Source organism: Mytilus trossulus, chromosome 3, assembly GCF_036588685.1.
Source record: "Mytilus trossulus isolate FHL-02 chromosome 3, PNRI_Mtr1.1.1.hap1, whole genome shotgun sequence".
NCBI lineage: Eukaryota > Metazoa > Mollusca > Bivalvia > Mytilida > Mytilidae > Mytilus > Mytilus trossulus.
This window is the reverse complement of record NC_086375.1, coordinates 92,564,678-92,577,208: the sequence shown is the minus strand read 5'-3', so window position 1 is coordinate 92,577,208 and position 12,531 is coordinate 92,564,678. Positions and strand designations below refer to the sequence as shown.

The window sequence follows — 12,531 nt, the reverse complement described above, 5'->3', positions numbered from 1 at the left end:
TACCACCAATTACTCCCTCAAATTTAGATGTATGTGAAAGTAGGCCTATTTTCAGAAATGAAACTTTTATTGAAAGAGAAATATATTGAGACCATTTTGAGCCAAATTTTACCTGTCTAGGAGTTTGCATTTAAAATTGAAAATTAATGCGCTCCATGGTATACTAATTTAAGATTTCCATAAAACCAGGGGTTATTTTTAGTGGTACCTCCTTTCGGGAGCTCTCTTCTTTCTTATGTGATTTTGAATGTATGTTGAAAATTGGCATGCAGAAAGGTGACACCTGTACACTTCAGGATATACCTAGTTTCTATGAAGTTAAACTTCAGGTAAAATATTTAGAAAGCTGTGATAATTGCAAAATTTGGTTGAACAGATAGGGACTTTTAATTGGTGGTATGACACCTGTATTGGTTCGGATGCATTAATGTAATGTGGATGATATCAACATACATATTTTTTTTTTTTGCAGAGAGATGTGTACATCCTATACTATGAAGTATGTGACTCCAGTTCTATACCAGAGCCAATGGTATGTTTTGTAAATATCCCTTAGTGCTGTAAGGTCATGAAGGTAGAACAAACATATTTTTGATTCATTTTCAAGACAATGTAAAAGAATTATTACCAATTTAAAATGTTGTGTTAGTTATAATGTTTTTGACCTGTCAATCAATTGTTACCATTCAAATATTAAAAAAAAGAAAATAAACCATGGTATGATTGCAAGTGAGACAAATCTCCACAAGAGATCAAATACTCAAAAGTTGAACAATGATAGGTCACTGTACGACCTTCAAGAATGAGCACAGTCTAGTGGCATAGTCAGCTATGAAAGAAAGAGAGTACTAAGATTGTAGATTTGTATATGCAATGTAGTTCTCCTGCAATAGTAAATAATGGCATTATATTTGAAGATTCCTTTCAAAATAGATAAGGATTACTCCTACATCAATGTTTGATGAATGACATTAACATTAACACCAATAATGAACATGTACATACTATTTAGATATATAGACAATAACTGTTTAGTGTCTATAACTATTAGCCGTATTTGTATAAGGCTAAGACAAATGTGTAATGCTAGCTTTAGTGAACTGTTACTCCTCTTTCCAGCCAAGTACAAATACAGCTGATATTTAAAGACACTAAACAGTTATTGTCTTTATCTTGCAATTAATTCTGTGTATTATTTGAGTTTAAAAAAATTCAAAATATCACATTTTTAAAAATTCATTTTCGATTTAAAATCCATTGAGACCCAGTGGGTGTAGCTTGAAAGCAATACCTCTTCAGTATGCAATATCTGTAGGGCTGTATCTGTATAGTAGAATGCCCAATTGCAGGAGGAACACATATATATACATATATATACATGTATATTAAATGACTGAATAAACAGTCAACGGTTACAGGGCAATGGATCATATAAACATGATGCAGTACACTACAGAATATAATAGTTAAGCCTTACAAGGGTATCACCAGCCCACTAGTCAGCACTTCAATGGTGGCATGAACTATTGATATAATAACACTCATAAATTTGCTGTTGACAAAATATTAACATGTACATGGTTTTACTAGTTTGAAGATGATGATGATGATGATGATGATGGAGATGTTATAAAAAGAGTTGCAGGTTATGAAATCAGAGCAGAAGACCTTACCAGTCTTGAAGGAACAAACTGGCTAACTGACCAGGTAATTTAGCAAGTTAATTTTTTTATTCCAGAATTGTTTATAAATGTGATTTGAAAATTATTACGTGATTTTTTTATGTTGATTTTGTCATTTTAGACAAAAAAATAATTTTAAATTGTGCTGTTCACAGATATTCTGTTAATTCATTTAAAAGAATTTAAAATGCAAGTTTGAATTTTTGCACCCATAACCCTGCCCTTTTTCTGCAATAATAAAAAACATTGCAATAACTTTGAATTTACAGCCTTGTGCATGAATTTTGTCATTACCAGTACCTGAATGATATGAACATAGCTTTCAGTAGTAATTCACTTTTGTTAAAAGTCCAATAACCTGATTGTCACAATAGGAAAAAAAGTAATAGAATAAAGAGATTATAAGTTCTTTTCAGTTTTTCATTTGAGAAAGTATTCTAATTTGGTCTGATTATTAAGTCTTTGGCTTTTCCATGGAAAGACTGCTGCTTCTGTTATGAAATTTTTTGTTCTGATTTCCTTCTGCCTTTTTTTCATACTTGGTAGATGATTTGTAGCTTAAAAAGATGTTGATTAGATTATTGGTATAACATATAGAACAATGCTTTTGAAATTGACACAGTTTTATTGAAGGTTTTACAATGTAACAGTTATAAAACTATATTTTGTGTGGATAGACAACGTGGAAAGATTTTTTTTCCCATGTGCTTGTTGAATCCGGAAGATGCTTAGTCAATTCCACCCGCTGCAATACTGACACTCCACATTACAGTTATTTGCAATGACATTTTACGCAAAAAAGACCCGCAAAAATCAGCATTCCAGTAATGCAATTTAACAAACTACTGAATGAAACAATCAAAATTAGATTTTATTGCATCATATGGTTCTGACAATATAAGTCAAATCATTTTAAAATCTGTGTGAGTGCTCCTATTAAAGCATCCCCCAAACATAATTTTTTAATGATTAAAACTGGTGTTTATTCACATGTTTTAAAAGAATGCCAATATAACTTCTATTTAGATAAATTGGGATAAAAATTTACTGGCAATCTACATCAGATACAGGTGAATTCAGTAAAGATTTAAAGACAGAGTTAAGAACATGGGGTGGAGATTATTCGTTTAACAAATGTTTAGATATGAGTCCATAGAGTTTTCCTGCTTTTAACAATTAACACAGGAGTTTATGTCCTTATTACACATCCAGTTATATTTCAAGTTCTCCTTTCAACCATAAGACTTTCAAACAATTAATGGTGTGAATGGATTCAGATCTTATTTCTTTATTTTAACAAGACAGTTTCATAGAAAGCCAACTTGATATTTTTTAGATTATCAATGCCACCTTCCAGAACCTGTGTACATCCAAGATATTCTTTAAGGATACTTTTTTCCTTGAAACATTGAAGAGGAAAGGGATGGAAGGTGTGCAGAAGATAAAAGACATATCCACACTGGATTATGTTTTTTTTCCGTACCACATACCAGGTCATTGGTCCCTTGTGGTGAGTTTATGTAGTAAGAGACTGAGAATAAAACAAAGGGAGCAAATGTCAGGTTACGCTATTAATGATGTAATAAAATCGTCTGATAATTGGAAATTGAACTCACATATAAATGATTTGAAAACATCTAGATATTGCTCAAGAAATTATCTTACCAGAGCATGGCATTGTTATGAAAACTGATTATGTAAAGCAAAAATTACATTATCTATTATTTATTGTCCAAGAAAGTGCACAAATTAAAAAAAAAGGAAACAATTGGTAAAGGAGTATAAAAATATCAGTTGGTGCCTTAAAAATGTTTATACTATTTCAGTGATAATGAACGCCATATCAAACTCAAAATTATTTAAAAAAAACTGAAGTTAAAAATAAAACAAGACTAACAAAGGCCAGAGGCTCCTGGTAGGGGTAAATATGTAACGGGGTTAAACATGTCTACGATATCTCAACCCTCCCACATACCTCTAGCCAATTTAAAAAAGTAACACATAACAATACGCACATTAAAATTTAGTTGACTATTATGATTTCTCATTTGTCTATTCTAAATGTACATTTTTTATTTAAGGTGTTTGATGTGAGAAGGACTACTGTTTCACTGTTAGATCCAATGAAAAACATTGATTCTGATATTTTACACACTATTGGGTAAGTTCAGGAAATAAACATTAATTTTCTAAATATTTCCATTAAGCAAGCAATAGGTACTACTTATGTGAGTCCATTTGGGCATTCTATAGGTATGTCTTATTTTGGACCATGTTTAAGAACATAGTCAGCAATAACTTCCTATTAAACCAGACAGAGGTATCATTAGTGAGCAACTGACTGTATCTCTTATTAAAATATTAGCTGAAAAATCTATATCTTTGTTAACATTAGTAGGTATTACATTTAACTGTTAATATGTGCTTATGTTGTGTTACTTATATTTTTTACTTTGCACTATTATCTGGTTTTGAAATATGTCTGTAAAGCCAATTTTGTACAAGTGATTTTATTTTTCAGCAAGTATTTGAGAGCACATGGGTTGAAGGTTTCAAGGAATAAAGGGTTAGAAAAGGTAATTTTTTTAATAGTTATGACCTTTACATTATGTCTTTACATGGCAATTCTGTAAATATAAACAATGCATTTTCTAATAGGAAATCCATTTATGGATTAAACTGTGCCACTTCTACTATGAAGTTTAGTTAAAAAGTAATATCCCAGAATAGAAATTTAATATGCACTACCATTTTATTTTATTCCAAGGTAAAAATATATGTGCAGCCTATTTTCAACATTATTATTCCCTCAACTTGTAAGAGTTATAACTATTTAAAATATTATACTAGATCTATCTCCACTTATGGACCTTCAAAGAATTAAATTTTAGGCAGTTCCATGTTTTTCTTTACTGGTAATATTCACAAGTTATGCCTCTATAAGATGAAACGCAGAGATTACAACTAGGAACCAGTATGTTAATAAATTAACATTAACAAATTAACATGTCTATGAATCTTATGTATCTCCCCTAAATAGGCATGGCTCGTGAAAAATTTATATTTACAAAGTGCAATCTGTAGTTAAGTTATCACAAAAATGGTTATTTATGCATTATTTTAAAGATGCAAACAGCACTTTTTTATTCAACATAAAGTCATTGTGTGTGAAAAGTTTTGATGTAGGTAAACAGATTTTAGTATGAATTTAATGTTTAACATTTTATATTTTATGCTTAGGAAGCACCAGCCCAGAACTCCAGTGGTGATTGTGGTGTTTTTGTTATTGCCTATGCCCATGTTTTGGTTGATGGTGGCAGTCTAAAGGAGTTAAAAGTATGTTATACAAAAACAAAGGAAATGGGGTATTTCTCCTTAATACATAATCAGTGAATGAAGAGCAACAAATACATTAAAAACCATTTGACCAGGGAATATAGAACACCACTGCAACACGTGTGTTTCAACATGTGTGTTAAAATATTTGGTCACTTGAAACAGTTTAAAAGTATTAAGTGAGAGGCTTGCCAACCTTTTTGAAAATTAAGATATAACTGTTGAGAGTGGAGAAATATCTGAAGGATGCATTCTTCTGACGTTTCAGTCTCGTTGAAATCTCAATCTGAAATAATTTCTAAAATATATGATACAAGTGGAAATTATCAATGAATTCACAAAAGGTTATAGTCGAATTGAACTCTGTGAAAAATTTTGGTATTTCCAATGAATAGTTTTTGAGTAAAATTGAGAATGGAAATGGGGAATGTGTCAAAGAGACAAAAACCCGACCAAATAAAAAACAACAGCAGAAGGTCACCAACAGGTCTTCAATGTAGCGAGAAATTCCCGTTTTTCATTCCCCAATGATTGAGTAATCAATTTTTTCAATTTTTTTTACCAATCAACTCAGTCTTATTAGCCCAAATTTTGAGAAAATGTGTGAAGGATACAACAAATGATTTTACCAGAAACATTTTTTTTCCCATTATTTATAACAAAGAATTAAAAACAAATATGCAATTTGTATTCCTGATTTCGAGGAAAATCACAAATTTACAAAATTGACAATATGGTAAAGGAGTATGTTCGATAAGGTCCTAAAATGGCCCCTTTTTTTAGCGTAAATTTCAAACTCGATTTATCGACCAATATCACAATAAATTATAGCTAATACATTGACTAGCTAGGATATAAACCATTTTGTTGAAAATTTTACGTGTCTGCGTTTCATTATGACGTCACAAGTTGCACTCGTGTTGATTTTACATGAAAAAAGGAATGAAAATGGGTACATTTCCATAGATTACTAAAGAGGAAACATAGAGCGCATTCGTCGACAACAAAGATCTTTTGGTATAATGTTTGTGAAGACATTTCACATGTCTTATTTGAATCTTAAGCTTGTTGACGCCTGAGCTCTATGTTTCCTGGTCCTGTATTTGGTTGAAATCTGGCTGATTTTATCAAATTTCACCAAAATCCCTTATTTTGACCTTTTATGGACGTAAAAATCAAAGTGTTAGAATTAAACTTTGACAAAATCTGTTCTGTTTAACTTTCTAACATGTCTTTAAGGCAACTTCTAACTATGAACTTTATAATTGGGGCCAAATGGCCCTTACCAAACTTACTCCTTTGACCCAAAAAAGTATCAAAATATGATAAAACTTTCTTATATGAACACCTATATTTTTTTTATAATTTAAATTTATTCAGATTGGTCCTCTTCATCTTTATCGAGAGGTTGACAAAAAGTTTTATTGTGAAACTGTGATTTTTGTCACGCCTTGACAGAGTAAAGAAGCGAGACATAGGAATGCTGTTTCTGGCGCCAGTGGCGTCAACAATATATTAGTTTGTGAGGTCTAGTTCATGGTGAACCACTAGTGGTAGGTCAATGATATTTGGTATGCAGTTGTATATAAAGCATTGGCATATCTCATTTCCATGGAGATTATTTTGCTAACTTCTTAAAAGCTTTATATTTTAGAAGGTGGAAGACCTAGATTATTTCATCCTTTGTATATAGATGGCTCATGTTACGACGTTTCCGTCAGTCACATGTCCAATGTCCTTGGCCGCATTTTCATGGTTCAGTGACCACTTGAAAAAAAAGTTCAGATTTTTTGTCATGTTGAATTCTCTTCGATTATAAGTAGTAGGATAACAGGATCAGTGATCAAGGTTAAGTTTTGGTAGTCAAGTACATATCTCAGATGCTATAAGCAAAAGGTCTAGTATATTTAGTGAAAGGAAGGCCTGTAAGCTGTACATGTCATCTAACCTTTCCATGGTTCAGTAGTTATAGTTAATTTTTTATGTTTTGGTCTGTTTTTTTCATACTTTATGCAAAAGGTCTACTATATTTGTTGTATGGAATGATTGTAAGGTGTACATGTGTAGCTGGCTGATATCATCTGACCTTGACCTCATTTTCATGGAAATGTTTTATGATCTATATGTCAGCTGGATAGGTTTTATTTGACCTTGACCTAATTTTCACGGTTCATTGCTCAGTGTTAAGTTTTTGTGTTTTGGTCTGTCTTTCTTAAACTATAAGCAATAGGTCAATTTTATTTGTTGTATGAAAGAATTGTTAAAATGTCTGCCTGGCATGGTTCATCTGACCTTGACCTCTTTTTCATGGTTCATTGGTCAAGGTTTAGTGATCTTAAAAAAATTGGTAAATGTTAATTTTAGGAGACACTTGTTATAAAGCTTTATACATGTTATATTTAGGACTATTAACATAATATCAATGATTAGTAAAGAAGGCGAGACATTTCAGCTTGAGCACTCTTCTTTATTAAAATACATGGTTTCTTTATACTGTTGCCAAATATAAGGGAGATAAATAATTGAAAATTTCTGATTGTAAAGCATTTGTTACACTCAGACATGACAAAATAATTGTCTTTTTGATTAATATAAAATTTTAATAGATTATTCTATGCCAAATTTTATTTATCAAAAGTGTTTTTGAATTTTTTTTAGGTAGACTCTATTGCAACCAGAAGAAAAATCCGGGAAGATCTTGGTTTGTAGAGAATACCCAAGTTGCACCTATTTTGACTATCTTTTAAACTGCGTTTTTTTATGATCAAGACAAACATTTCCATTTTGTGTTTATTTTGTAGCCATATCCTTCTTTATTATATAGGTACACCAACTTGATTTTCAATTCATATGAAATCCTAGAAAAATTGGTCTGAACTAACCTCCAAATCATCAATTATTTTGTAATGAGGAGTACCCAAATTGCATCCATGCTCAAATTTGCATCATAAGAAGTCGAATAACAGAGTATTTGGTTTTTTATGCCCCACCTACGATAGTAGAGGGGCATTATGTTTTCTGGTCTGTGCCTCCGTTCGTTTGTCCGTCTGTGCATCCGTCTGTCTTTCCCGCTTTAGGTTAAAGTTTTTGGTCAAATTAGTTTTTGATGAAGTTGAAGTCCAATCAACTTGAAACTTAGTATACATGTGCCCTATCATATGATCTGTCTAATTTGAATGCCAAATTAGAGTTCTGACCCCAATTTTACGGTTCACTAAACATAGAAAATGATAGTGCAAATTTCAGATTAAAGTTTATGGTCAAGGTAGTTTTTGATAAAGTAGAAGTCCAATCAACTTGAAATTTGGTGTACATGTTCCCTTTGATAACATCATTCTAATTTTAGTGCCAAATTAGAGAATTTATTCCAATTTCACGGTCACTAAACATAGAAAATGATAGTGCGAGTTGGGCATCAGTGTACTGTGGACACATTCTTGTTTTTTAATATTTTGAACAATTGGATATTTGTACAAGCTTACTCTTCTCTTGTAAGAAATGGATACTTGAAACATATTGTTTTTGCTAGTTTTAAAAAGATGACGTTTTGATGGCGTTGCATGGCGATGTTTCAGTACATTTTGCTTTTTCAGTAAACACTTCCTCTGTTGATAAATACTGTAAACGTTTAGTGTTTATCTAAATATATTAACCTATGTTGGAAGACGTGCATACTATCGGATCATAAACATACAACTTGTTTAGTCTCTAGGAAATCTTGTAAGATTTCCACTGCTATGTTTGCTAAATAGGTGCAGTTTGAGTACTCGTTGCAATTTGGGTACTGTTACGTTATATACAGGAAAAACAAAACATTTTTTGGTATGTTTTTTTACAGTTAAATTATAGGTCAATAATTTTGGCTCTTTGTTGTACTTGGCAGCTGGGTGTGAAAATCTCACATTGTAATACCCAAAGCTCTTTTTAAAACTGTCATTTTAATATGATAGCTAATGATTCTTTGCCACTGTGTAATGGACTTATTGCAGTCCTGGAAATTGAGGTTTGGCATTCACAGGACCAAATGATGAATCCTCAAAATTTTCAATGCAATGTATAATTTAAGTAACAAGAAATCATCAGACCAAATACAATTTTTACAGGACATATCCTGCCAATCCTGTTCAAATTTTCAGGGCTGCATTTGTTCTTTTTTTTATGAAAATGTATTTTTTTCGAATTACAGGTATTAGGTTTTTGTCATTCTTTAATAATAGTCATACGACTTTCAACAGAAACTGTTAAAATTCAATAATCCTTAGGGTAGACTTTGTCCTTATAGCACAATTTAAAGGTTGCAGTACAATGATTTAAAAATGGAATATCTTGTTTTTCATGTACCCTGAAGAGATATTTTTCAAATTGTATAATGTCAAAGCAGGAATCTTGATTGCTGTACTTTCTTTTTTATGTACCATATATTTCTTTTAATCTATGCACTGAAGCGGTTTTTTTTAGGTTATCTGGTGCCTCTTATTCAACTTGCAACTTTATAGAGATCAAGTTTGGTTTAGACTATTTCATGGTTAAATGTGGTTTAATAGATAACTTATTTTTTAGTTAAATGTACTTAATGAAAGTTTTAGTGATGACCAAGTACCTACATACAATCAAAGGAGTATGTTCGATAAGGTCCTAAAATGGCCCCCTTTTTAAGCGTAAATTTCAAATTCGGATTAATTGATCAAAATCATAATGAAGTATAGCTAATTAAGTGACTAGATAGGAAATTAGCCATTTTGTTAAAAAATTTACGTGTCTGCGTTTCATTATGACGTCACAAGTTGTACTAATATTGATTTTTCATGAAAAAATCAATGAAACTGGGTACATTTCCTTAGATTATTGGACAAGCTACATAGAGCGCATACGTCGACAACAAAGATCTTTTAAAATAATGTTTGTAGAGACATTTGACATGTCTTATTTGAATATTAAGTTTGTCGACGACTGCGCTCTATGTTTCCTGGTCCTCAATGTGATTGAAATTCAGCTGATTTTGTCAAATTTCACTGAAATCCCTCATTTTGACTGTTTTGGGATGTAAAAATCAACGTGTTAGAATCAAACTTTGACAAAAACAGTTCTGTTTAACTTTCTCACATGTCTTTAGGGCAACTTAAAACATTTATTGTCTTGTAACTATGAACTTTATAATTGGTGCCAAATATGGTCCTTACCGAACTTACTCCTTTATTATTGAAAACATGTTTTGGTACCTTCTATGGTGTAAAGTGGGCTTCTTTTTTGCTCCGTTTCATACATGTAGAAGAACCAGATACATTGTAAATGATATATGCCCATTGTGTATATACTTTTTATGTGTAGTGTAGTATGTTCAGACTTATTTTTGTTTGTACATTTTGGATGATTTTGTTTAAATGTTTCATGTGTAATGGCAGTGTAAACATTCAGAGTTTTAATTTATAAGAATAGTAAATTTAACATTTAAGAGAAAGCTGTACTTGTCACATAGCTGCCACCAAAAAATAGGGATATTGCTTTATTTTTATTCATCATATGTGATTTTGAACTATATTTGTCAGGGTTCTCTAAGGAAAATATGTGCAAAAGCAGAAACATGTAAATACTTCAATTTAATATAACAGATGCTATTAATTATTTATGAAAGGATACTGTGTTTTCTTTGATGTAAATGTTGTGCTCAGTTTTAAATCTACACTCTTAGAAATTTTACTAAAGCTGTATTGAATTTTATAAATAGCAAGAAAGGGACAGTAGCCCTAAGAAAACCATTATAAATATATTTAATATGATTGCTTATATTCATATGCTGTTATGTAAATAAATGCATGTACAGTTGTTAGTTGTTTTGATATAGTCCTACACTGATTTCTGAAATGGATAATGCACCAGGAACATTAAGCATCTCTGCTTTTTGTTTGATACATCATATATGTTATAACATATGTCACTTATTTTAAAGCCGAGAGACAGTGATAGGCAACCTGTTCTATCTTCGTTTCTACAGTATCTAAAACTCATAAAAGAACAGCTACTTTAAATCAATATAAGTAGTTTATACAAGGAGGTAAAATCAATAAAAACTGAAGTCCTAGGAAACTTTGAAAAGGTATGTCCCTATAATCAAATGACAAAATCAAAAGCTTAAACAAACCTAAAGAATAGATAAATGTTTTAATCCTGACTTGGTAAAAGTAATTTTATTAATTGCTTACAAAACCAGATCATCTATCTTTATTTAAACTTCATTATGTCCAATCATATTGACTCTGACAAATGACAAATCAGTAAATAAAACCAAAAAATAACAGGGTATCAGTCAAACACAGAAAAAAAAACATGACAACAGAGAAATTTTACTTATTAACAAACGTATTATAAGTGAAAAGGTAAAGAATAGGAAACAGGTTTTTTACCGAGTGCTGGAACGGGTACATGCGCGCTAATAGGGTCATTTCATCTCTAAGAACACATTGTTACCACAAGAGACATGGTCACAATTGAAAATCCTTTTTTAACAGTTGCAACGTACAACAAACGTTTTAAAAGCGAATAAGTAACGAATAGGTAACAGGGTATTTACTGAGCGCTGGAACGGGTACATGCGCGCTAATAGGGTCATTTCATCTCTAAGAACACATTGTTACCACTAGAGACACGGACACAATTGAAAATCCTTTTCTAAAAGGTGCAACGTACAACAAACGTATTATAAGTGAATAGGTAACGAATAGGTAACAGGGTATTTACTGAGCGCTGGAACGGGTACATGGGCGCTAATAGGGTAATTTCATCTCTAAGAACACATTGTTACCACAAGAGACATTGTCACAATTGAAAATCCTTTTCTAAAAGGTGCAACGTACAACAAACGTATTATAAGTGAATAGGTAACGAATAGGTAACAGGGTTTTTACTGAGGGCTGGAACGGGTACATGGGCGCTAATAGGGTAATTTCATCTCTAAGAACACATTGTTACCACAAGAGACATGGTCACAATTGAAAATCCTTTTTTAAAAGATGCAACGTACAACAAACGTTTTAAAAGCGAATAAGTAACGAATAGGTAACGAATAGGTAACAGGGTATTAACCGAGCGCTTGAACGGGTACATGCGCGCTTATAGGGTCATGTCATCTCTAAGAACATATTGTTACCACCAGAGACACGGACACAATTGAAAATCCTTTTCTAAAAGGTGCAACGTACAACAAACGTATTATAAGTGAATAGGTAACGAATAGGTAACAGGGTATTTACTGAGGGCTGGAACGGGTACATGGGCGCTAATAAGGTAATTTCATCTCTAAGAACACATTGTTACCACAAGAGACATGGTCACAATTGAAACTCCTTTTTTTAAAGTAGCAACGTATAACAAACGTTTTAAAAGCAAATAAGTAACGAAAAGGTAACGAATAGGTAACAGGGTATTAACCGAGCGCTTGAACGGGTACATGCGCGCTAATAGGGTCATTTCATCTCTAAGAATACATTGTTACCACCAGAGACACGGACACAATTGA

At 31.8% G+C, this 12,531-nt stretch overlaps 1 protein-coding gene across 1 annotated transcript; it reads left to right on the top strand.

The window, feature by feature from the left end:
- The first annotated feature begins 899 nt into the window (after nt 1-899).
- On the top strand, nt 900-5,075 carry LOC134711154 (sentrin-specific protease 3-like). The gene is made up of 6 exons (XM_063571600.1): nt 900-956; nt 1,591-1,707; nt 3,019-3,192; nt 3,764-3,843; nt 4,204-4,258; nt 4,923-5,075. The coding sequence occupies exons 1-6, from the start codon at nt 900-902 to the stop codon at nt 5,073-5,075; spliced, it is 636 nt and encodes a 211-aa protein (XP_063427670.1).
- Nucleotides 5,076-12,531: the final 7,456 nt, after the last annotated feature.

What these genes read in the sequence shown, in the direction of transcription:
- LOC134711154 (XM_063571600.1), top strand. Translation starts at nt 900, where the DNA reads ATGGCATTATATTTGAAGATTCCTTTCAAAATAGATAAGGATTACTCC. An exon ending in CAGGTCATTGGTCCCTTGTG is followed by an intron (nt 3,193 to 3,763) that starts GTGAGTTTATGT and finishes TTTTTATTTAAG; the next exon opens with GTGTTTGATGTGAGAAGGAC. An exon ending in GATATTTTACACACTATTGG is followed by an intron (nt 3,844 to 4,203) that starts GTAAGTTCAGGA and finishes TTTATTTTTCAG; the next exon opens with CAAGTATTTGAGAGCACATG.